The sequence below is a fragment of the Carassius gibelio genome, chromosome B5, assembly GCF_023724105.1.
Source record: "Carassius gibelio isolate Cgi1373 ecotype wild population from Czech Republic chromosome B5, carGib1.2-hapl.c, whole genome shotgun sequence".
Lineage (NCBI taxonomy): Eukaryota > Metazoa > Chordata > Actinopteri > Cypriniformes > Cyprinidae > Carassius > Carassius gibelio.
This window is the reverse complement of record NC_068400.1, coordinates 17631753-17659562: the sequence shown is the minus strand read 5'-3', so window position 1 is coordinate 17659562 and position 27810 is coordinate 17631753. Positions and strand designations below refer to the sequence as shown.

General features: G+C 39.3%; 1 protein-coding gene across 1 annotated transcript; it reads right to left on the bottom strand.

The window, feature by feature from the left end:
• Positions 1–27314, bottom strand: inpp5jb (inositol polyphosphate-5-phosphatase Jb). The gene is made up of 13 exons (XM_052556781.1): positions 26885–27314; positions 23253–23764; positions 16928–17035; positions 16593–16701; positions 16047–16163; positions 14066–14241; positions 13184–13295; positions 12812–12921; positions 6739–6940; positions 5684–5821; positions 5473–5556; positions 5256–5360; positions 1–4183 (listed from the first exon to the last, which is right to left on the bottom strand). Exons 2-13 carry the CDS (start codon positions 23756–23758, stop codon positions 3890–3892), a joined length of 2061 nt encoding a protein of 686 aa, XP_052412741.1. The 5' UTR covers positions 23759–23764; positions 26885–27314; the 3' UTR covers positions 1–3889.
• Positions 27315–27810: the final 496 nt, after the last annotated feature.

Genomic DNA, 27810 nt, shown 5'->3' with positions numbered 1-27810 from the left:
TACATATTGCATTGTCATTTTGCATATTACATCCCAAATTGAATAATGCTACCCATATGCTTCCATATTTAAATTGCAGTATTTCTAGTAAAAAGTATCTTGTTCCAGAATGCCAGATTGTGATTTCCAAAGATATTCTAACAGCAAACTTTAAAGATCAGAATATAAAACAACTATTTAATGTCTTCCATCGTCCACATTTTCTCTATTCCATCTAGAAGTGTGACTTCTCAACACCTCTACAATATTTTAAGGTGGCAACAGCACAATACTGTAAATATCCATGACACGTCCATGCACAGACATATACACTGACGCTTATACTCTCACTCAGCTAACCATGTAAACAGTGAGACAGCACGCCACGTGTCCTAAGGCTAAGTAGTCATGGTACAAAATTTCTATGGGTTACGAACTACTAATCCAATAGATTACGATATCGGAGCACTTAGTAGAGCCCTGTAGACGACGTCAAAACAGATACCAGGACCCTGGAGGGGTCGAACTGGAGACAAAAAAGACAAGATGAGGAATGAGAGAGGAGAGGAAATACAGAGAAAGGAGAAGAGATGAAGAGGAGACCAGAGATCTTACCATGTAGGATAAATCCTAGAAAGCCCTAAACAACACATATGCTAGGATTCCTACCACATGTACAGTACAGTCATGATACAATACTTGTCACAAATCAGACTAAAGATCAGCTAGAAACCATGCAATCATCGTTTAAAGTCAACATGAAATCAAAATCGATGCTGTTTGCACAATTCTGGATTGTGTGTTCCCTGACATTGATTTGCACTGACGAAAACAACTGGAAATCATTTGGTGAAAACGCTGTCAATGCGATAAAGTTGAGCAGAGTTTAACTTTATGCAAATACGCAGCAATGTGATATTGTGCTGTCTGTTACAGTCGGATAATACAGGAATGCCTATTTTAGCAAACTCTAGCAGCGATTTAAACACCTTAAGGGGCTGTTGACACAAGATGCTTTTTGCATTCCACTGCACTTCTTTTGTAATTTTTTTCTACATAAACTTGCACTAGTCTTACATTTCTGACCATTGCACTTGAATCTTGCTTCTTTTGCAGGATTTCACAAAATTCAGCATTCCAAACACATAGCATTCAAGTTAAAAGTTATTGATGTCTCTGCGTTTTTTCATTCCAGTGTTTTATAAAACAGAAAAATGCTCTTTGTGAACTGGCCCTTACAGCGCGTAAGTCACTGGTGAATGCGACATGTAAAAAAATGTTTTCCTTTGTATTCTTCCATCAGATTGTAATAATACGTTTGTGGGAAAGTATCATAATGGGCCATTTACACAAAACTAATTTTTTCATCCCACTGCCAATTCTTTTTCATTTTTTTTCTTATGTTAGCCTACATGGATGTCTGTTACTCTTGTGCTCGCATCTTTTGCAGTGTCTCACATGACATGTCATTCTAAAAATGCAACTCATTCTGTGTCAACCAGCCTTTATAGCGCAGGATCCGCTGCTAAGCATTACATTTAAAAAATGTCTGTCTTCGTATTCTTCCATGAAAGTGTACTAAAAAATGAGTATGACTGCATCTTAACAAGCTGTTTACACAAAACTCTTTTTTGCATTCCACTGCTCATCTTTTCCATAATTATTATTTAAAAAATATTTTTGTTTTTGTTTGTTTGTGCTTGCATCTTTTATAGTGTCTCACACATGACGTGGCATTCTAAAAATATAGCATTCCAGCTAAAAATTGTTCATGTATGTCAAGTGCATTTTGCACTGTAAGTACTTTTTTGACCTTTGCCATCATGACTTTTGCAACATCATACGCATGACACAGCATGCACAGCACAAAATGCAATACTCGAGTTAAAAGTGAGCTTTTTTCATTCTACTGCCCAGTGTTTGTAAGTGCAAAAAAACATTTTTTGTGAACAGGCCCTTACAGCACAGGAGTCACTGGTCAAAATTACATTAAAAAAAAATGTTTTTCTTCATATTCTTCCATTTAAGAGTAATAAAAAGTTATGAATGAACCTTAAGGTGCCATTCAAACAAAACACATATTTGCATTCAACTACACTTGTTTTCCATTGTTTTTGTGAACAGCATTTCATGTTGACTTTAAACTAGCAGGTCAAAGGACATTACTTTGAAATTATTTTTGAGAACATTAACCACAGGAACATGACAGCACAGCAGTCACAACTTTGAGAGCAATAGACTTCATCATTGTCCTACAATACTTTAAATGCTAAAAGTTGGATAATATGGGAACGGACATGAATAATATACAAACTGTACTTTACCGAGTGCCGCGTTAGCCAAGAGTCATCCCTTTATGTGTGTCTGCCTTTCAAGAACCTGAGGAGACTAAATATGCATTTTCAGAGCATGTGTATTGTTATAATAAACCTTTCCCTGGCTTAATAAGGTGCTGATGACAGCATGTCACCTTCAGCAGGGTATTCTCGAGATCCTCTATGGCAGGACACTGTAAAGTCCTAAGGAACTGCCTCGCTCTCTGCTATCTATCTTACAAGGCAGCGTCCTAAATGAAATGTAAGTCTTTTAAGTCACTTCCCGTGAGAAACCAGACTCCTTACAAGACAAAGTCTGGGGTTATTCTGATGTAGCAAATTACGTAGCACACATAAATATTGCCTGAAATAGTCACTGAGACAGAGCTGTTTTACTCAAACTTTTCTGAATTGATTAATATTTACAAGTATTCTCACAGTGCAGTCTGGGTTTGCCCAATCCTTGAGGGGTAAGATGCTCTGACAAAACAAGATATTTTAGCAGACAGCATCAAGTCTGGGAGTCTGGTGCGTGTCAATAGCTATGTTTCCATCCACCTATTTATATGCACATTTTGGGGTACTGCGTAAAAAAAAACACATGATGGAAATGGCAAGATGCACAAAGATGCAAAAAAATGTATGCAATCAATTGAGGCAGATACATTTTTATCTGATAAGAAAAAATGCACATAATCTATGAAAAAAATCCATGATGTGCATCTAAAAAGTCATGTGACTTAGTGCAACCAGTGGACCGATCTTGTTGCACAGCATCTGAAATGTGTCATTTTTAAAAGCTTGAGCCAAAGTGGTTCAGTATGATAACCTTACAGAACTTTCTGCATTTCCAAACAGCAGGCATCCGCCTCCAAATGCAGGATTCCAGGACTGTGTTTATTGCATTTTGTCTGTGTGCTCTGAGCCTTACGTAATTTATTTTACAAAAAAGACCCACAGTGACTTCTTTCAGAGGAAAATTACCTTTTCTTAGTGATATGTAGCACCAGTTTTCAGGAAAATACGACTTTGTACTCTTCATCTCGCTGGATGGAAACGGTGCTTTATTTATAAAAGTTTATGGCAATATTTCAATTTTGTGCATAAATTCAATTCACAACTTTGGGTGGAAACATAGCTAATGATGCCTAGATAAGCAGCTCAACTAGAATTTGGAAAAGAGCACTGGAAAACTTAAGAGGATCTGCTTCAGTATATCCAATAAGAACCAGAATTGTGTTCTGTTGTGCAGTAAACCCTGGTTGATCCTGGAAAACCAAATCCATGGATCACATATTATTGTGCATGTATATCTAAGATTGTTTCTGAGTGTTTCTGATTTAGTCTTGTGCAGTTAGAAATAAATAGGAGAAGAAGAATATGAATAGAATGACTACATAGAACAGTCACAAACAATTTAGTCTGCCCTCTTGTGTTTGCTGGAGAGAGCCACACACTAAACGCTTGTCTCTGCCCTGCAACATGTAAGACAACATCTCCAAACAACATCACAGGACAGTAAATGTACAACGACATCACAGACCCAGCAGAAACCTCAAGCTGATATCTTTCTCTAGAGAAGGTGCTGTGCTTAGTTAAGGTTCCTCCTTCTTGGTTGCATCTTTTCCTGAGTTAGAGCTGTCATCCGTGGCGACGGGGTCACCGGCCGGCCTGCTGGAGCTGGAATGTGCAGAGGTGTCTTTGGAGTGCGGTTGTTTGGGGTTTGCTGTCTTCCCTTCAGCTCGTCTGGAGCTCCAGCTGCTGCTCTGCTTCTCTTCGGTCTCAGGGCTGGAGTCACAGGAGTCGCTCTTCTTCACCTCGTCATCAGATGTGAAGTCAGAGCTGTCAGACGGACTCAGACCAGCTGCGGCGGATGCTGGCAGTTGAATCTGAAATGATATTAAAAGACAAGAAACATTTTCAAAGCTTAATTTTATTTGTAATGGTATAGTACATTGTACAACTTGTATTTTGAATAAGCATTTATTTTAATCTTTTTAGTTTTCATATTAATTTTAGTTTACATTTTAGTAATTTTTGTCTAATATTTCTATTTAGCATTATTTATTTATTTATTTTAGTTTTAGCAATTTTAATACTTTGAGCCATATAAAATAATAGATATTCTACCATTAATATAAAAGATTAAATATTTTAATATAAAAACTTTTTTTTTTAAATCTACCATTTATTGAACATTAGGTAATATATATATATATATATATATATATATATATATTTTTTTTTTTTAATCTCAAAATGTCATATAAAATGCATAATTTTTGTAACATCAGGCTTTGGATCAATTTATATTGTGTTTAAATGTACTTTATAAATAAATGTTGCTGTAAAAGAATATGGAGCTCATACGTGAGGAGGAAAAACAGCAAAAATATACAATTGGTTCACCTGTTGATATCTATATGGACAAAAAGTCAGATGAAATTTGAATAGTTTATAATGTAAACCAATAAGATCAAAGTACTTGCATAAATACATAAATATCAGTTGTCACTTTATCTCTCTCAATAATGTCTTACCGAGATTTTTATTGAATGCAAAACATTTAAAGCAAATATGTATTATTTAAATGAAAAACATATAATACAATGCAATACAAAGCCTGATGGATCACATTTTATACATTTTAACTATTTTTTTTTTTTAAATGATGCATGGAAAATCAAGTAAACCTTAATTGCTTTAGTCTAGTAAGTGTTCATCTTAAAATATTACTAACAATTAGAAACAACAACAATAAAAGATTGTGCTTACGGCCTAAATCTTATTTTATTTCAGTTAGTTCCAAAAGTAATATTTACAATTTTTTTTCAAGTCTTTTAACTTTAAATTTTTTTAATCAATTATTTATATTTTATTTTATTTCAGCTTTATTTCAAACAACAAAAATACATTTAGTAGTCTATAATTTAAGAATAAGAGTTGAGAGATTGAGATTACCTGGAATGGCTCGGTGACGCCCACAATGGAGCTCATATTGTTGCTATAATATCCCAGTATGAAGTCCCCAGAATCCTTTGGCAATTCTTCCTCGGGAAAAATCACCTGAAAGTTCCAAATCAAAAACTCTAAAACTAACAAGCTTCAATATGTGACTTAATAAACACAAGTAAATGTCTTTTTCTTGCAGCTAAATGGATGTAGGATTTGCACTTACTTGGTGCTCCTGTCTCAAGAAATCAGACTCTTCCTGCTTAGCCCAAACATAACTCACATAGTCTTTATGGTGTTTAAACCCAACCTGTGAAAATACATTTTTGTACTTAAAAACACAAATCAGGTGACAAAAATGTTATTTGTACCACATTATATTTACCATCTTACTCTCATATCTAAATGCTCAGAACTGTTGAAATGATTGAAATAACCTTGTAAAGCCCAATCCAGTCCCAAGAGCTTCGACCAAAGTTGGGTGCCGTGGTGAATTTGGCCACTGCATCAGATATCTCTCTCCATTCATCCTCTACAAAGAGTGTTACTAAAGGCATGTCCACCCTATATGGGAACTAAAAGAACCATCACATGTTGAACACATTGCACAGAAAACATTGGCATTAAAGTTACTCTCACTAAGTGTATACATTCATGACAGGAGAAACAGCGACCTAGTACAGTACTTTCATAAAAGTTTTCAATGTGTAGCTTGGCATTAAGGGATTACTTCTCAAAAAAAAAAAAGTAATCACCCTCAGGCCATGCAAGATGTAGTTTTTATCCTAACTGGAATAGGTTTGAAAAAATCTTGCTCAACAGATGATCCTCTGCAGTGAATAGGTGCCGTCAGAACAAGAGTCAGTTGATAAAAACATCACAATAATCCACAAGTAATATACACGATGCCAGTCCATCAATTATCTTGTGAAGTGAAAAGCTGCATGTTTGTAAGAATCTAATCCATTATCAAGATGTTTTTAACTTCAAACCAATGCTTATGGCTAAAATAAAGGTCCAAAATCCATAATAATGCTTCCTTCGGTAATAAAGTTCACCATCTGTTGTCCTCTCACATCAAGACACACCCACATATTTGTTTAGAACTGTTGGGACTGCATATTTCTCTCCTGATTCAGACAAGATCAGTTTCTCACTGGAGTAAGCAATAATATGTTTAGAGGACTTGTATTTTAGCTAGAAGCAACAGTTTTAAATATTTTAATGATGGATTTGTTTCTTACAAACACACAGCATTAGGCTTCAGAACATGTTAATTGAAGGACTGGAGTCATGTGGAGTCATGTTGTTTGGACTTCTATGCAAATGATGAAATGCTACATTTCTTCAAATCTGTTTCTATGAAGATACAAACTCATTTACAACTTGACCTGATAGTGTGCCAAATATACCGCACTCAATCTCTCAATATTTCATATTACCCAAAAAAAGGAATTTGTCATTATAACTAGAGCCATGTTAGCATGCTTACCTGCAGAGTGAAAATAGAGGAGACAGGCTTGTGGTCACTGACGGTGTACTCCATGTGACTTCGGTAAAAATGTTGTGACACACGAGTTCCGCTGGTTAGACCTGACAAGGAGCTGCGCTTTGACATGCTGTTGCTGACCTGAGCCAACGGCCTCAACCTCCAAAGAATACGATCAGTCCATGCTGGCTTACGCTTTTTACCACTGAGAAAGATAAAGATTCACTTAAATAGCAATGCAATAATAACAGTAGCACTGCAGGAACTAAATACTACAGAACGTCTTGGTTACATATGTAACCCTCGTTCCCTGAAGGAGGGAACAGAGACGTTATGATGGGATCTCGCCCGAGAGCCCAATCACCTTCGAGTGGTACAAAACGAGCCAATGGTACACAAAGTACCTTGGTCTGCGGGATTTGCATCGCGAGCTCCGCCCCGCAGAGAGGGTATATAAGGAGCAACGGGAGCAACTCGCATTCAAGTCTTCGCTGAGGAGCCGAGCCAGTGACCCGGCCATTCAGCAGAACAGCGATCTGGCAAGGGGACGTAACGTCTCCGTTCCCTCCTTCAGAGAACGAGGGTTACATACGTAACCAAGACGTTCCCTTTCAGTCGGTCACGTTCGACGTTATGATGGGGTCCCTTAAAAAACGCCACATGGCTGTCTTCCAGCGACCCGTGTGAGTGATAGAACCCTGTCGTGAGGCCAGCACGAGTGAGGGCCTATAGCTCACACAGAATACACTGGGTAGCATATTCCAGCTGGACGTATGCTAGCAGGTTGCCTGCCCGTGGGAGGACTTACAGAAGGCAGGTATCTACCAAGGTGGTGATACATAAAAACTCTGAGGTACCCAGCCCGCAGGGTGGAAGTTTCAACGACAGAGCTGGCAAGGGGCTTGCCAAGGGATGACACATGCTGCAGAGAGACTTACTGTGGACATAGACACGTGGGATTACCCAGAAAAGGGGAACCACAACACATTGAGGCACCTAGTCCCAAACAGGGCTGACCAAAGGGCATGTACGCAAGTGTTGGATATCAACAGTGCTGGAGGAACCCAGGGTTCTGACTGAGAGATTCACCTGAGGGGAATAGCGCGGAGTCCGCGGAGTGGAATGGTGCAGCAAGCGGATTGACACAGAGCAGGTCCTTACTGGCCCGAAGGGGCGAGTACCCGGGAGGACATGGGCTCTACACAGAGATTATAAAATCTTGCAAATGTGTTAGGTGTCCCCCAGCCCGCAGCTCTACAGATGTCTGCTAGCGAGGCGCCATGCGCCAGCCCCCTGGAGGAAGCTACGCTCCTAGTTGAGTGAGCTCTCACCCCTAGGGGGCATGGCAGGTCTTGAGCCTGATAAGCTAGGACAATAGCATCCACTATCCAGTGGGATAACCTCTGCTTGGAGACAGCCTTTCCCTTTGCTGGCCTCCGTAACAGACAAAGATCTGGTCTGAGGTCCTAAGGCACCGAGTTCTGTCCACATAGGTGCGGAGCACACGTACTGGACAGAGGAGCGCCATGGCTGGGTCTGCCTCCTCCAGGGGCAGCGCTTGCAAGTTCACCACCTGATCCCTAAAAGGAGTGGTGGGAACTTTGGGCACGTACCCAGGCTGGGGTCTCAAGATAACGTAAACGTTAGCTGGCCCAAATTCCAGGCACGCTTCGTCAACTGAAAATGCCTGCAGGTCCCTGAACCTCTTTACTGAGGCCAAAGCCGTCAGGAGCACAGTTTTCAAAGATAAAAACTTTAGCTCTACTGAGAGCAAGGGTTTGAAGGGAGCTCTCTGCAGTGCTGATAGAACCACTGTGAGGTCCAAAGAGGGTACTTGCTGAGGGCGAGGCGGATTGAGCCTCCCTGCTCCTCTCAGGAACCTGATGATCAGATCGTGCCTCCCAAGAGACTTACCTTCAACAGGGTCATGGTGAGCCGAAATGGCGGCCACATAGACCTTGAGGGTGGAAGGAGACAGCCTTCGTTCCAACCCCTCCTGAAGAAAGGAAAGCACTGACCCAATCGGACATTTCCAGGGGTCCTCATGCCGTGAAGAACACCAAGTGCTGAAGATGTTCCACTTCAAAGCATAGGCGTCCATGCCGAGGGTGCCCTCGGTCAGGGAGTAAAACAACTGGCAGTGGGAATTTTCTGGCATGAAGTGACCTCAGATGCTTGTGACTCCACAAGAGGAGATGGCGAGCGAGCGAGCGTAGACCACCCTGACAGATGTTGTACGCTACGGTCGCAGTGTTGTCCGTATGGACCAGAACATGCTTGTCCTTCAGCAGGGCCCTGAAACGGTGCAGAGCAAGATGTACTGCTAGCAACTCGAGGCAATTGACATGCCACTGAAGTCGGGGTCCTGTCCAGGAGCCCGACGCAGCATGCCCGTTGCACATGGCACCCCAGCCCGTTCCAGAGGCATCTGTTGACACAACAACATGTCTGGACACCGGTTCTAGGGGCACACCGGCCCGTAGAAACGAGGGGTCCAACCACGGGGTGAAGTATTAGCGGCAGGATCGTGCCCTGTTGCCATGCCCATCCCGGGACTCGGTCGTGAAGCCAGTGCTGAAGCGGTCTCATATGGAGTAGCCCGAGCGGTATGACTGCCGCCGCGGACGTCATATGCCCCAGGAGCCTCTGAAACCGTTTCAGTGGAACTGCTCTCTTGCCCTCGAATTGTCTCAGGCAATTAAGCAGTGACTGCGCGCACTCGTTAGTAAGCTGCGCGAACATGGTGACTGAGTCTATTTCCATACTGAGAAAAGAGTTTACCTATAGACCCAGTCGGGCGAGGTGTCTGAGCACCAGATGCCTGTGCTCGCACAACCACTATCGAGAGTGAGCTAGAATCAGCCAGTCATCGAGGTAGTTGAGGATACGGACACCTTGTTCCCTGAGAGGAGCAAGGGCTTCCTCCGCGACCTTCGTAAAGACGCGGGGAGACAGGGCCAACCCGAATGGGAGAACCTTGTTCTGATATTCCTGCCCCCCAAAAGCAAATCGAAGAAACGGTCTGTGTCGAGAAAGAATGGAGACATGAAAGTACGCGTCCTTCAGGTCGATCGCTGCAAACCAATCCATCGGACGAATGCATTCGATCATGCACTTGGGCGTTAGCATCTTGAATGGGAGTCTGTGCAGAGCTCGGTTCAAGGCACGCAAGTCCAGGATTAGCCGTATCCCACCTGTCTTCTTGGGTACTATGAAGTAAGAGCTGTAAAAGCCGGACTTCATGTCGGATGGAGGGACCAGCTCTATCGCGCCCTTTGCCAGCAGGGTCATGACCTCAACGCACATGACAGGGGCCACTTTGCCCATCATCGTCGCCTGGACACCCCGAAACCTGGGGGGATGCCGGGCGAACTGAATCGCGTAGCCGAGCCTAAGCGTCCGGATGAGCCAGTGGGAAGGCCTGGGGAGCTCTAGCCAGGCTCCCAGGAACCGAACCAGCGGGGTCAAGGGGACTACAGGCATACCCACAGTGGGGCAGCGTGGTGGAGTAGACAGCCCCGGCTTGGGAGGCATAGCGTCCCTTAGGAGGGGCAGAGTGTGGGCACTCGTCTGACTCCAAGTAGCAAAGAGGGTGTGAGAAGGCGAAGAGTTCTTGAGCCGGCTTTGCATGGATACTGGCAATGGGAGAGGGGAACGAGAGCAGCGAGGAAGCACGTCGCCAACTGTCGTTTGTGGCCTCTTGGGACCCGGAGGTAGAGGAAACAGCTCTTTTAGTGAAGGTTTGGGTACCACCGGCTGTAGGGCCAGTGGCGGAACAAAGAGAAAACGAGAACAAAGGATTCTCCCCCGACCCTCCTCCGGGGAAAGGAGTGGTGCTGCTACCATCTCCTGATGAGCTGACATCTCCAACTCCGGGTCGCCCGTCTCAGGAACGCCGCTTGGCCTGGCGTTTGGCAGGCTTAGGGGCAGAGATGAGTTGCACCACCCTTCTGCGGCCATCTCCTCGCTGCGGCCGGGGTGAAGGCTGCTGCTGTGGCCGAGCGGGAGTGGAGGAGGCCGCAGGGGGGCGCCCTCGGCGACGAGCAGGCTGAGGTGGCTGTGCGGGCGGCGGGGTGGAAGCAGCAGTGGGCCATCAGGGCAGGATGTGTAGGATGGCCTCAGACTGCTTCTGGGCGGCAGAGAACTACTGGGCAAAGCTCTCTACCGCGTCGCCGAAGAGGCCATCCTGGAGTTGAGGAGCTGAGCCCAATCAGACTACCTCATGTCTGTCAGGTTAAGCCATAGGTGGCGCTCCTGGACCACCCAAAGTGGACATCACCTGACCCAAGGAGCGCGCAGTGACCTTCGTTGCCCAGAGAGCGAGGTCGGTAGCAGTGCCCACCTCCTGCAAAACCCCTGGGTCAGCACTGCCCTCGTGCAGCTGCCAGAGCAGTTTGGCCTGATAGACCTGAAGTGAGGCCATGGCATGCAGGGCAGAAGCGGCCTGGCCCGCAGCTCTGTAAGCCTTGGCCACAAGCTTGGATGAGAACTTACAGGCATTGGAGGGCAGCTTGGGACCATCACACCAAGCGGAGGCGCTCTGTGGACACAGTTGCATCGCAACAGAATGCTCCACTGGGGGAATCCCAGCATACCCCTTGGCCACGGAGGAAGAACCAGAACGGTTTCTAGCAGTTAAAGGTGCTAATGAACTGGTTACTTCCTGGTGCACTTCCGAGAAGAAAGGAACCAGAGGTGGGTTCTGGCAATCTGCATGAGCAGCCCCCAGGAACCAATCATCTAGCATCAAGTGCTCGGGACAGGGCGGAGGATTCCACTCAAGCCCGATGTTCTCCGCTGCCCGGGAAAGCACGGCCGTCAGCTCGGGATCGGACTCAGACAACGCTGACACTCCTGAGGGAGGCAACGCAGCTGAACCCTCATCTCCCGAGGACTCAAGCCCGCCTTGTGATGCGGCGATCGACATACGGTCCTCTTTGCGAGCCCCAAATGAGCAAACTCATCCGAAAACTCAACCAGCTGCGGCGTATGTGAGGGGGATGTGGCCCGAGGAGGTTAGCTCGTCGGGGAAGCCCACACAGTAACCCTCAGATCACCCTGGCCACCAGCCAAAGTAGCCCTCTTAAGAGAACAAGAGTTAGAACAGGGTGTGGCAGAGTGGACTCTATACCTTTTAAGGTAATCGAGTCTCGATCTCAACGCCGAGATGGTCATGTCCCCGCAATGAGAACCTGATCCATCCACGAATGCAGTCTCAGCGTGCTGGAAGCCCAGACACGTGACACAGCGATCCAAAAACACATGGGCGAAATGATATCTTTAAAAAGACGAAAATCGGCCCGTATTCCTTTGTGAAAGAAATTTGCTCTTTCAGAGGTGTTGAAGCGCTCAGGGGAACGCGGGAGCTGACGCAGTAACCCAGACGAACCGCTGAATCGCGCCGTCACACACCAACACCAGCTCTTGCTTGTAACACTCCGGTGATTGCAGCAAGCGTTGTGCTCGGCTCCGAGTTGCTCCTTATATACCCGCTCTGCGGGGCGGAGCTCGCGATGCAAATCCCACTGACCAAGGTACTTTGTGTACAATTGGCTCGTTTTGTACCACTCGAAGGTGATTGGGCTCTCGGGCGAGATCCCATCGTAACATTGAACGTGACCGACTGAAAGGGAACTGCAGGAATAGCAGCATATATTTGCTTATATGATGGAATATTGAATATTACTTGCACACTTTGAAAGAAAACTATGGAATCTTGTTTCCGTCACTAAATAAAAAATGTAACTGCGACTTTATATCTTACAATTATTACTTATTTTCTAGCAATTGTGATTTTACAGTATGTCTTGTAATTCTAACTTATTCTCAGAATTGCATGTGTTGAAAAGTTACAAAGTCAGAACTGCATGATTATAAGAAAATGTCAGAATTGTGAGCTGACTTTTTGTTTCTTCTCAGCATTTTAAATTATAACTCAAAGCTTTTATCTCACAATTCTTAGAAAAGAAAAATGTCCATTACAAGTCCTTAACTCTTTTTAGTCCATCTGAATCTGTTTAGAAGCATGATTTCAAATGAAGAATGTATGGATCTACATGTTTTTTTGTTTTTTTACCTGGTATCATACATGTCTGTACCCACATCAAACTTGTACGTAGGAGTGAATTTAAGCGGCCCCTCGTGGAAGCCTTCCAGCACAGTCTCACTGCCTTTAGCCATGTTCAGCTGAAAGATGCAGAGAGACAAGAATCAAAGAGGACAACACTACAATTAGTGTCAATATTAATAATAATAGCACTGGGAAATATACAGATTTAACAAACATATTTATATTGCATTGTTTTGTCAACATCATGACCTAAACTAAAGGGCACTTAAATGCCTTGAATGTCCCTCTGACTTCAATGTCATTTCATGTTTTCATAATATTGACATAATGTTATCAGTGGAAATATGGTCTTTGACCATTTGATTTAGAGGGACTCACCTGGTCCTTTTCCCATAAAGTGGACAGTTTATTATTATCAATGGCTGATTTCACAACTTGCATTTCCAGGTCCTCGATTCGAAAGTTCAGGTCTCCAAACCAGAAAACCACACTGTAAACATTTGTCCACGAGTCACATCATACAGTTTACAATATAAGGTCATAAGGTTAATTTAATGAACTTCCATCATGGATTGTGTCACACTGGGCAGCGGGTCACATAACAAACTCTACTATCCCAATCTTATGGTAAACAAAACAAGCTTACAACTTGTTGAATTAAAATCCATTTGTACAATTTGCTGAATAAAAGTAAATCAAACCATCATTAGAGCGTAAGCAGGTGGTATAATAACACACCAATAAGACACAAATTGACCACTAATTTACAGGAATATAAAATTCCCAATTTCTTTATTTTTGACTTGTGATCAAACCATATTATTTTTTGTAGAAAATGAATCAGTCTCCTGTAGAAGCAAGTCAAATGATGCATATGTCATCATGGACAGATTGCGTGACAGGAAAAGTATAAACAGCACTGAACAATGTACAAGAAAATATTATTGTAGATACATGTTGTTTTATTTTTATTTTGCATGAAAAACAAGTTTGGTCTAAATTTTAGGTCCAATATAAAATCTGGGACCAGAAACAAAAACAGTTGAGAAATTCTTTCCTGGGGGGAATTATAGTACAACGGCACCATCTGTTGGTGAGGAACAAAATATGACCTCTAATAATTGTGCAAATGATTTTGGCATACTTTCTTTCTTAAGGTCCTGATGCAAATGAAATGTAGTTGCAGAAATAACAATAATGTGTTTATACTTTAATAGTACTGCACGCATGTGTGTGAGTGTGTGTGTGTGCGTGTCTTACTCATGATCCAGGACCCCTGTAGCTGCTTGTCCTTCAAACTGCTGCTGCTGCAGGATGCTTTCAAAGTCCTCCATGCGCTGGTCTGTGTTCTCCATGTGTGCAGGCAGATGACAGTTCAAGAAACAGATTGAATGGCCAAACACGTTCATGCGAGCGCTGACGCCTCCTTTATTCCCCTGCAGAGCAAGAGGGTCACAGATCAGTTCATTTTTCTAGACTTTTTTCACAAGGTCCTGATCATCATGGTTGATCACCTACAAAGTGTCCACATTGATTCATGTTTTCATGTCATGCTCTGTTTTTCTAAATAATTTTGGCTGTTAAAATAAAGCACATAAAAATGCCTTATTCTGCAATAACCATATTTTTGATCCCTTGCTCCTACTCCATATCTAATTTACTTCTCCACTACCTTACTACCTATTAATAAGCATACAATTATGAATTATTTTCAGCGAAAACAGTGAATATGTGTTCCTTATTCTAAAGTGTTATAGATGATACACTGGTCACCACACTTTCAATTGAACACAAGCAATTTATGCTCCTACTTTTACAATGATTTGTTATATACTGTATATGCAAAATGCTGTAGAATTGTATATTGTAAAATATGTTTAAAGTCCTGCAGTCTTTTTAGAAACTGAAGGCCAATCTATATAATAAAAATACACACAAGGTTTGGTGGAGGTGCAGATTTTTTTGTAGATCTTTTCAGTAAAAACTGCAGGTAAAACTTGACTGAGGCGAGCAGAACTGAAATAGTAACTAATTAATCATAATGTGGAACAGGTGTGGTAACCATGGCAATCAGTCATTAGAACAGGCCTCTGATGAAACTGTTGCTGTGCTGAATTATGAGACAAACTGAGTGAATGTCAAAATGTCAAAGCATAGCATTTGTCAGATATATTATTTTACCAACTATTTTAATTGCTGAAATGTACAATCTTTATATTATTTGCCTTTTTAAGTATTTACAGTATTAAATTGTATATAGAGGTCCTGAAAAGAATTTGGACATTCTTCCTAACTTAGACTTGTGTGAATTGTTTTGCTTGATGAGTGTGTGTGTGTTGTTTATTTTTAACCCCTTGGTTTGATATTTTTTTACTGACTCAAATGTATTTAAACATTTTTATATGTGATTACATGTAAGCGTCTGGGTTAATTTACAGGAAAGAAATTTATTTAATTCAATTATTACTTAATACCTGCTTTAAATTAAACTATCTGCAATAACACTTTTACATATTATGGATTATAAAGGTATTCATTATGCACATTACAATGCATTATATATTTTCATTAATAACTGCAGCCAAAGTTAAAATGTATTGTAATATTTGCATAATCCTTGCTTGACATTTCAAATGGGTTATTTTCCATCTCTTTTAATACATTACACTTTTTAAAGGTGCAGCAGTTATAATGCATTATAGCTTACAATTATTTGTGAGATCATGCAATGCATCATAAGGTGCATTACAAGACATTGATGCATCAAAAACACTAATACATTTTATATATTTAGGCTGTTTTTGCAGCTTTAAGTATCCTGCAGTTTTCATCAAACCTTTTAGAGACTGCTTATGCTCGTTCATGCTCTATGAATTCAGATGAATGTGACTTCAATGGTACTTCAATCATTAACTTTGTTATAGAATTTGACACTGTAGTTCTCGCTGCGAGAGGTGAGTTTATCATTATGACGGAATCATTTTATATTCATTAGCTGTTCAGCACATTATTAATATTTCAGTAACGCACAGCATGACATACTTGACAGAACCTCGTTAACAGCTTCCTGTAACCTTTCCGCACACGGGGATAAAATAAATTGGTAGATATATCAGCTGAGAAACATTCAGATGCAGAAATGTGGCTTCCACCAAATAACCGCACATTTACATCAGAAAGGGAAATAGGAGATTGCATCCAGACAAACGGCCGTGAAAAGGTCTAAGCGCAGATAACGTACCCAGATCCCGCCAAGGCCGGTGCGAGTGGTCTGTGTTTGAATGCCTCTCAGGAACGGCAGGTGAAAGTACTTGGCGAAGACCAGTAGCAGCATTCCCTGCATCCTCTGAGAAGTGACCTACAGACCGATACACACAGATACACCAGTCAATAACCCTGGAATAAAGTATAAATATTGGAATCAAAACTTTAAAAATGTATAAATGTTGATTTTTATCACCCTTCCAGAAAGAGATGTTCAGAACACTAGCCTACTGACTACCCTGTAGTACATACTTTAGTGTGGAACCACTATATATAGCATGGAATAATAATAGTATGCAACATTGTTTTCATGGGGGATTATTTTTCCACACAGAAAATAAAGCCAGATAAAATGAGGAGGAGTCTAACTGATGGAAAATAGAAACATGAGTCGCAAGACCAGCAAAGAGATTTTCATCCTCAGCTACTCAGTCACTGTTACATAATGTGACCCCTGAAGCTCTAATGACTGTGTGTGTGTGTGTGTGTGTGTGTGTGTGTGTTTAAAGGGAACATTACTGACCAGTACATATCCAAAGGGGCTGAGAGCGTCCATGAAGACCTCGCTCCACTGGTCAGTGAAAAGAACATCTTTCAGTCGTTTGTTGATCATTGAGTTCACTTCCTGTAAGCTGAGACAGGGTGCAAGAAAATATGATTTATTCTCTGTTTAAACACCAATCTTCAACCCTGTGATATTCAACTAAAATCAGTCCTTGTGAAAGGACTGAATGGTTGTTACAGTAAAAAAAACTAAACATTTCAGTAGGAACATTTCCAAGTATGCATCTGTGATCACTTGTTTCATGCTGAGCATCTTTCATTTAGAAAAGCAGCAGCTCTCAATGGAAATCTCACCCTATAATATACATGTCTGTGTTCCCATCACCAACATTCAGCCCCAGTAATGAAGTGATGTCGTCAGGAGGCATGGCTGAGCCCACGTTCCATGTGATAATGTGCACCCTTTTGGCAGAAAGAGACATTAGAGATTACACATGTTCACATACTGACAGTCACCAAGTCTCTACTAGACACCACATCCAACAGCATTATTATGCAACTGTATTATAAGGTGAATGTGAGTGTTTTCTTCTGTAATACACAGCTGAATATCTTTAGGTGGGACTGTGATATAACAAAGCTGTGACTGTTGACACTGACAGATAACCTATAACTCAGCTTTTCAATTTACAAAAAAAAATTTACATTAGTGAATAAACAAATTAAAGAAATAGAAAAAGGAGCAACATCATCAGGACAATTACATACAACACTGCGCACTTGCAAAAGCAACCTCGTTTTGTCGTGTCACATTAAATGTGTTAGTAAATCATCTCAATGAAGACCCAGACAATGCTAGGAATATATAAATATTCAGTATATTTTTCAAGAATTCCACAAACATCCCTCCATTATTTAGTATCAACCTTTATATTAAAGAGAGAGGAAATTTAAATTATACAACACTTTCAAAAGAATCAATCACCCCAAAAAAGAGAATGTACTCAACCTCAGGGCATCCAAGATGTAGATGAGTTTGTATCTTCATCAGAAGAGATTTGGAGAAATATAGCATTACATCACTTGCTCACCAGTGGATCCTCTGTAGTAAATGGGTGCCGACAGAATGTTCAAACAGCTGATAAAAACAACACAATAATCCACAAGGAATACACATGACTCTGGTCCATCGATTAACATATGTGAAGTGAAAAGCTGAGTATTTGAAAGAAACAAATAAATCATTACGACATTTTTGCTTCCATCTAAACTGTGGGTCCACTATATACATAATATTGCTTTCTACCGTGAAAAAAAAGTCACACACTCTAAATAAGAAGAGAAATATGCAAAGATCAAGCAATGTTTATAAGTGATCATATGGCTTGTTAAGATGCGAGATGACAAAAGGGGATGTTGTCTTTTTTTAAACTTGAGGAAGCGTTATTATGGACTCCCATTTTGGCCAAACGCAATAGTTAATATGTTTATTTTTCCTCACACAAACAATCAGCGTTTCACTTCACAGATCTTAAGATGGACTGGATTCGTGTGGAATACTTGTGGATAATTTTTTTTATCAGCTGTTTGGACTCATTCTGATGGCACCCATTCACTGGAGAGGGTCCATTGCTAAGCAAGTGATGGAATGCTACATTTCACTAAATCTGTTCTGATGAATAAACAAACTCATTTAAAACTTGGATGGCATGAGGATGGGTTATATGTGAGAGTGTATAAGTGCTTCAAATGTAATCTTGCCTCTATCTCTGACCTCACAGCTTATTATTATGTTAAGAAATTGACAACTTGCACTTAGCCTCATGACGTATTACCGAGATTATTTATATCATACACAAGATCAGCCTGCAGCACAGGCTAGTGAAAGGTGTCAGTGCTCTAAACTTGCACTACCACAGTGTGTGTGAGACCTGATCAACTCACTCATCCAGCAGTATTAAGATCAGAACAAACGTACCCCTTTATTTGAAAAATGCCCCTTTAACTGAAAGATTAACTGTTTAATTAACCTCCAGCATTATCGACACACAAATCATCAGTTTAAAACTGTAATGCTGTTGGCCTATTGTATGAAGCATTATATATATATATATATATATATATATATATATATATATATATATATATATATATATATATATATATATATATATATATATATATATATATATATATATACATACATACATACATACATACATACATACATACATACATACATATATATATATATATATATATATATATATATATATATATATATATATATATAATACATATATACATATATATACATATATATATGTATATATATAAATATATATATGAAGGTGACTTAACTTTATTAATTTGTATTAAAATGAATAAGTATTTTGCATCATTTTCTACTATATGTACAGTAAATGGCATGTTTATGTTTAAAAATTAAGAGAATAAGGCCCCATTTACACTAGTGCATTTTCGTTTAAACATACATAACTTTTGCCATAATGGTTACGCCTATCCTTTACACTACTTTGGCGTTTTCCACGTTCGAAAACGGAGACTTTTGAAAATGCTGCTGAATCCGTTTTAGTTTGAAAACTCTGGGGTTCCGTTTCATTGTAAATGAACCAAAATGGCTGCCCACATGATCTCTGCGTATCCTTGACGACCATGTAACCGTATCATGTCTCTGTAGAGTATGTCACTTTTTTTGTTTTGACATGACTCCCAATCAACATTTTCAGCTGCCATGGCCGCCTTGTAATCATTGGCTACTTGGAGTCATAATTCCACCTCAACCTCTGTCCACACAAAGACGTTTTTGCTTTCCCTCGCCATCATGCTCATTGTTGAACCTGCCAATGACTAGCAACCAACTTCTTGTTTACACCAAAGTCTCTTTATATTATATATAATTCTATAGTCTTTGTTTACACTTTTAAGGGCATGCCAAGTGTGCGTGAATAGCGTAAAAACGCAGAAAATCGAACCTGTTCCAAATTTTTTTGGACGTACGAGAGTTTCAGAGGCAGTGTGCAAGCGTGATTGACATAACGTGAGGTCGAATGTTTTTTTTGACGTATGAAACTTTCGCATGCAAATTTCGGACTCAGTGTGCAAAGGCCTTTACCCTTGCTTTATTTGAAAATGATTCCCAATGCACACAAACTTCCCAGAATACTGAGTGCACTGTTGGTTACAGTGTTTACTTCCTTTTTAATTATATTTTTATTATATATTTTTTTTTTTTTTGTGAAAAATAACTTGTCATCTAAAGTATAAATATGTTTATTTTATAAATTTATTTTTCAATCCATTGTCAAATTATTTCAAATTCCTTAAATATTAATACTAATAAAAAAGAAAATTATATCGGCTATTAAGACATTGTTATCGGCATCGGCTGTCAAAAAAACTATATCGGTCAATCACTGGCAGTGTTGGGAAGGTTACTTTGGAAATGTAATAGGTTACAGATTACAAGTTACCCTGTTTAAAATGTAATAGTAGTGTAACTTTTTTAATTACTTTAAAAAAGTAATGTAACTAATTACTTTTGAGTACTTTTTGATTACTTTTATAAATTTCTAATGAATGCTTATTTGCAACTGTTAATCATTTTCAAACATTTACACCATGCAGGTTTAACCTTAAAGTAGTGCTCAACACTGTCAGACTTTCACCATCCTTCATCACTTGAATTAAGATGATCCCATTTGAACACATCCAACACACAATCAGACTTTAGTACTGCCTTTTACTTCAATGAGATTGATATGAAGTTCAATGCAGATTTAAAATCAAAAGAAATAGTTTATAGATACTGTTTTTGAAACCAAATCTTTGCATAACTACAGGCATCTAACTGCATCTAACAATGGTTTGGGGAAAAATAGTTAATAAAAAAAATAAAAGCATATACATCAACTCAAATACGGTTATCTAATAAGCATGTGTCCTATTTTGTGTACTAAACTCCTGAAACATTGGTGTCTTTTTGAAACACTGCTGTCTCTTTGTATATGATATGATGATAGTTTCTCAAAATAAAAATAAAAAAATAGGCTAGGAAATCTCACACTCATACACCCACAACCCATTCTGAAACATGGACAACCCTATTTTTTTTTTATGGACCTGACATGAAAAATGTGAATCCTTAGGTTGGGGGACATGCAACATAATTAAGAGTTCTCTCCTGAACTGCACCTTCACTTCCATTATCCATCCATCTCTCTCATGACTTTAATACTGAATATTTTTATTTGACTTTTACCATGTTGTAGGTGTATTTTGTTTTGTTTTTTTGGCAAATGAATTACCACTTGTAATTATTTTTACAACAAATTCCATGTTAAACCACGGTTAGTATACCATAGGCTACATTAATTTTCCTAAGGAAATATGATGATTTGTCTGCTATATTACTACTGTAACATTACAATAGATAATAATGACGTCGTTTATACAGTATTTTGAGTGAATGTGAGCAATGTGCTGCTGCTGCTACTTGACTAATTAAACAAAGACAAAACTACATTAGCATATTTACAGATGAAACTGCCCTGCACCTGAAACCCTGAACAGAAGTGTCGCTTCTCTGCTCCAGCTGTGCGCTACACAGTTCACTCTGGTCTCTCTCTCTCGCATTGATTACTCCGGAGTCTGATCCAAACCGTTCAGCGGAGGCGCAGAGAGCGCGCGAGACCAACCATGGCCAGTCACAAATAACCGATTCATGATTTATTAGAGATTTAATTATCGAATGGCGGATTCGGAAATAATCGCTTTAGTATATTCGGCCTGCAATTATACAATAACAATATCAAAGTAGAGGGCCAAATCGTCTGCCGGGCCACCGGGAATAGTCCCGGTTCTCCCAAAGTCCAGTCAGCGCCTGATTTCCACAGAAACGCAGAACGTGCAGGATTCATATTCAGTCTTTTTGCGGCTTAATATTCACAGACACCAGACCATATCGCGTTTTTATTCAAGTGTACTGACCTACTTTTGATTCATTCATCCAAAATGTGGCATATTTCTTCCGCGTTATAGGCTGAATTCCATTTTTATGACTGAATTCTACGGATTATGGGACACATGTCTTAGTGCAATTTGGGAAAGAAATAAGCTGTATGTGGATGTGTGTAAATATTCAAATGTAATCCTCTTTGTAATCATTACAATTTTCATAAGTAACTGTAATTTAATTACTCATTTTTTCTTAGTAACTGTAACTGATTACTGTTACATTTATTTTGTAATTAAATTACGTAACGCCGTTACATGTAACTAGTTACTTCCCAACACTGATCACTGGTAACGGTCTGTACTAAGCATTTTACATGTACAGGGCACAAATGCAGGGTTAATTGTAACACTACAAGATTAAACATTTCCACATAACAAAATGTATACAATTTTGCAATATTTCCTTGACATATCATCTCTACAAAGAGAAAAATGTGCCAAAGTTCAACAATCTTTTGAAGATATTGCTGAACATTTATTTAAACATTACAAAAGTAAATTTCTGACTGAAGTGAATTTGTCATCTCGTTTTTTAGTGTTTATTTAAAATGAGACACATCTTTATTTATTTTTTCTTTTTTTCTTTATTTGTATCTCCAAACTGTTTTAAATAGTTCTGCTTTGCTTCTTATGCTTTTCTAAAAAAAAGTGTTTAGACACTAGTGTTTAAACACATGGAAGGACCATGATTTCATTTTCTGCGATAAAACTTGTTTTTTTCTTAAATACTTAATTTCTGTCATCATACTTAATTCAGATTAGGCTTAAAGTAATATCAAATGTTTTTTTTCTCAAGTATCTTGGTGGGTGGTGAAATAGATTACTTGTCTAGGTGGGTTGTTGAATGGAAAAGTTTGGAAACCCCTGCACTAGCAGATCCTTTTCTTTTCTTTTTGCTTTTTTTTTCTTTTTTTCTTTTTTGCTTTCTCAAATTGAAAAGTTTTTTCATTTTTTATAAGTACAGGAAATCAATACTTTTATTGAGCAAAAATGTAATAAATTGACCAGAAGTGAAAGTGAAGATGTGTTGTAAGTAAAAGATTTCAAAAACATAAAAAGAATCTTCCCAACCCCAAACATTTAAACAGAAATTTATATTTTATTCATTCAGGGTCCACATTTGCAAAAGAAAATAAACAGGCTATTTAAGCAAATTCAAAATTCAAGATAATTCGCATTAATTCGGCAGTTGATGAATTGCAGTTTTAGTCACTTCCTTGTTGGCTTCACGAGAGAGAGCGGGAGGTTTCCGCTCGACTGCGACTACACCAACTAACTGGGGACTATTTTCTGGTGCTGCGTAATATCACTGCACTTGCTGCACCCATGGTACAGCAGCAAAGTTCCTTGATTATTATGCGAGAATGAGAGTATAGTTCCCAGCCATATCGGCCTAGAAAATCTGAACTTTTCATTTTCCGTCAATCTTAGTACACAAAGAACAGTTGTCATTTTTGAGCGAGATGCTAATTGTCTAATCAGATTCAATGATCTAAGCTAAAGTAAGCTAAAAGTGCTACCATCAGACCCGGAGATCGGCTGAATGGTTTAAAAAAACGGCAAAACTCAACTGTTTAACTCTAGAGGAGTTGGAAAATTAGCCTATTTTCAAAAAAAGTGGAGTGTTCTTTTAAAATTGTACCTGAAATCCTCCACCACCTGCGACTGAGTGTCGGCGGTCCCAGCGACAGACAGGGCCCTCTGCGGGTGAAAGACAGGATCAGTAGGTGGTGGTCTGTATGATGGGGCCTGAGGAAGTGAGGCGGCCCTCATTGCAATGTGGCTCCGAGACACTGCAGTATGTCCTGAAAGCTTCTGTCCAGCCAAACTTGGAGGTCCGTGATCAACACTGAGTTTAGCCTGAGGATCTGAGGGGTGATTGGAGCTGTTGGGGCTGGTTGGTTCAGCCTCGTTGCTCAGCTGCTGCGGTTTAGGAGATTCTGGAGGCTTGGGCTCTGATACGTCAATAGATCCTTCCACCCGCGAGCTCCTCTGGGGCCGACGAGGCCTGGCTGGAGCCATCGGTGGTGTAGAAGGGGCAGGAGAAGATGTGGACGATGGGGATGTATCTGCTGCTCCTTTTGGTTGTCCAGATGAAGCCATATCATTAGTCTTGCACTGACTTTGAATATGTTGCTCTGGTTCCATCCTTATCTAGTAAAATGAAGCACACTGGTGGATCAATCAGCATGTGCATTTCAACTACGTTCACTTGTTAACTATATTTTCAATTTCTCCTTGGTAAAACTCCTGATAAAATCACAATGAGGTATTTAAAAACAAACATGGCATGACAAAATAAAGGCTGCTCGTATAACATTCATATACTGCTCCCATTTATTTCCAAATGCAAAATGGTTTGAATGAAATGATGTAAACAGGAACACCTTGTTAAAAGAAGCACACTTTAGCATACTTTTAAAAAGAGTAGTTGCTACAGAAATAATATAGTTAAGTGCAAACTGATTTTAATGTTTAAAACACTTGAACTGCATTTTAATCACAAATAAATGAAAATGCACTGAATTTTACCAAAGTTGGACTTAAGTACATCTAAATGAAATTGTAAAATTTAATTTCATAATTTCATTGTCTTTGAAATACGGTTCAAGTGTATTTTAATGTAATTTCTATTGAAATGTCATGCATTATTTATATTTGTAAGTACATATTTGTAATGGAAGAATTTAGAACATATCAAATAAATTAAGATGACACTTTATTTAAGGTCTCCTTGTTATATGTTACATGTACTTACTATTATAATAACAAGAAATTATGCATAATTACACAAAAGTAAGGCCACCCATCACTTCTGTTTTAATTACAGTTATATTGGACACCTAGTTTAGTTCAGCTGTATTTAACAGGTTAAATCTCTGTAATGCTTTGGGTTTGTTTTAAGTTAAAACAGGAACTCACCAAAACAACGTGCAGTTTTGGGTTGTAATAACACTGGGTTGCATAATCTTAGATTTTTGCCTTTGAAAAAGTCTTCAACATAAATACTGTGACCAATATTAGAATCAAGTTTTTATTCTTATTTTCTGCATTACTGTGCAAAAACTTATGCTTTTTTATTATTAAAGTACAATATTCTGTATATGATTACACTGTAAAAACCTAGACAAAAAACTTGGTTAAAATTTGATTGGTCGGCATGATAGCTGAAGAGTTAAACACTGAGAAGCTCTTCCAAGGTGATGGGTTTCATCTCTAGCTTGAGGGGAGTCTATTCTAGTTTGAAATGACTCTCTCTGAAATGACAGCTGGCAGGCTGGACAAAAAACTAGACTAGACACCAGACACAGCTGTGAAAGTTCCCTACCCACAGGAAACACTACTTACAGTTGAGTCAATCATTTCAAAACTCTTCTTGATGTTGTTGTGATGCAAATACCAGAAACAGTATATCCATTGAAATACTTATTTACATTTATGTTGACAGATGCTTTTATCCAAAGTGACTTACAGTGCATTCAAGCAATACTTTTTTTTTAATCCGTACGTGTAAATATATGACAGTTATGTTATGTTAAATGGATAAGTGACTGCTGTGTACTAGAAGTGAAAAACACCAATGTATGATTATCAGCATAAGCAAAACCTGAAAAACCTATTGTATTCAAAAGTCATGTTCAAATATGTGTATCAAATATGAATAAGCTGTTGAAGAATCTCTCAATCATCGTTGCACTGCATTAAATATTTTGATAATCAAAATAAGCATTTAAATATCATCTTTTTAGGACAAATTATTGATTCATACAACTGATATATTGTGCATTTTATGTCAGAAGTGTGGTATAAAGATCTCATTAAGTTACACCACAAGCTATTAGAATTTCATCTAACTTCTTGGTCATATAAATATCAGCATTTTCACCAAATTGGATATGTTGCTCACGTTGGGCCTCTGCATAAAACTGGGGTGTTTTATATAAGCCATAATGTGTCAATTTGTTTTGCTAAAGTTCCAATTCTGTTCCCTCCAGTATCGCTTTCAACAATACAAACACCATTATCCAAAGCCATTAGGCTGAAGCTATAGGCAAATTAAATATTGAGACAAATAGCCAACAACCCAATTTCAACTATTTACAGAGAGTCATCTGTCTACTGTGTTTCTGCACAGTTGACATGCTCTTCGCCTCGCTGTGCTCTGCCCTGCCTGCCTGACCGGCTTTCACTATATTGACAAGATTGTTACAGTCAAGCACACGTCTAGAGGTATTTGCTTATCAGTGCGGAATAACGCAAAGCATGTGACCAGCAGGAAAAAGAAAAGAGACTAAAATATAGACTCCACCTAGCAATGACCCTGAACGCAATGAGTCACTGTGTATGTATTCACGAACACGAATATGCATACACACATATACACCCACATCAGTGGATGCGTGCAAAAATTTTACAGTGAATCATTGTGTTTGCACTGAAATATGTGTTTATATATAAATAGATGGGGAGACAGAGAGACAGATAGATTGATGCTTTTTAAGCATACAGATGTGCTGAGTGTTGAAAACGTAAATGCATAAGAATAGATAAAGAAGCTTAAAAAATTAGACATTTGTAGGAGTGGGTGTGATTCAGTCCCTTCATAGCAACTGAGTGAACTGTACTTATTGTGTTGTCCATGGTAAAGTACAATTAAAATCACTGCAAATTAGTTAACATGGTGCACTGTTGTTTTATGAGTGGTTTTATATATGCAACGTAAATATTCTAATACTTTTGAATCATAGTTATACACTTGAGGTTAGAGACTGAGAAATTGCTGAAGGTCACCTTACAATAATGTTGCATTATGACCTACTTCTGTGTCTGTGTGTTTCTTATTAGAGGACGAATGAAGAAGCTTTTGAACCACTGGAAATCTGATAATGCTAATTACATTGAAAGGCTGTCTGCGAAGAATAAAGCCACAGTTACACAAATGCACATGCGTTCCTCTTTTTCAAACACACACCTAACACATATTGATTTAATGTCACACGTTTATACATACAATATAAATGATAACAATAAATAAAACCCAGATTGAAAATATATAAACAATTGAGTATCAGTTTAACACCACTGAAGCAAAGACACAGCACATGGGTCCAATCTAAATGTATATAACCACAGCTGTAATAATAATAACATAACACATAGGCTATTATATTTTTTAATTATGTACGAATTATCAGTCATACCTGTGCAAGCACTAAGCGTGTTTGCACTTGTGCTCTATTATAATAATAGTGTTTGCATCAGTCTATTTCTTACCCAGTTTCCTCGTTCAAGACCGACTGAATAGAACTGGTGGTATGTAGACAGGGAATGTTATTGGCACCGCTGGAAACCAAACTCACTGATAAATATATTCGTGTTCAGATAGTTTCGCAGACATCAAAAAAGCTCATCATTATGCGATAAAGCGGATAAATGTGAAAGCGCGTTCACTCAATAGATAGATCCGATGTGTCACATCAGTACCCGTTCTTCCTGTTACATTACCGGCGAAGGACTTTGAGGTCTAGAAGGAGAAAATGGGGCGCTGAAGGTAGGTGCATTTCATCTGCGGATGTCGCGGTGTTTTTCGACGTTTGTTTCGCCAAGCAAACCGAAGCGCCTGATGTCAATGACAGACGCGAACGGTCACTGCTGTCCTTCAGAACTGCTGCTCGCGCTTCATTATTACACGAGCGCTACTGGCGTTGCTTTCGTCAGCGATTTAATCCCCGCGACGTAACGCTCATGTCACGTGGTATTCCGCTGAAGCGCCCCTATATGAGATATGATAGATAATATTTGTATTTCCACCACAGCATGCGAGGTAAAGGTTAAATGTTTAGCATTTAGCTTTGGTTTGGTTTCATACTCTGTTTCAGTTTAAATGAAATGCCGCATGAGAACGCTTTTCCGTTGTCATGGCAATCATGACACAAATGAGTCACATATTACGCTTTGTGTGCCAAATCAAAAAAATCACACAAAAAAAAGCCAATTGTGGATTTTTTCAATTTTGTTACATTATTACAATTATTACGTATGAAAACAACGTATTAAGTATACTGAAGGCAAAGTAGAGAGGAGCAACAATAATGTTGTAAAATAATGTTTTTGAATCTTAATTCGAGTGAACACATTGCATTACACTATACACAAAATAATGTTATTTTTAGCAACATCATAAGTCTGGTTTCCATTGT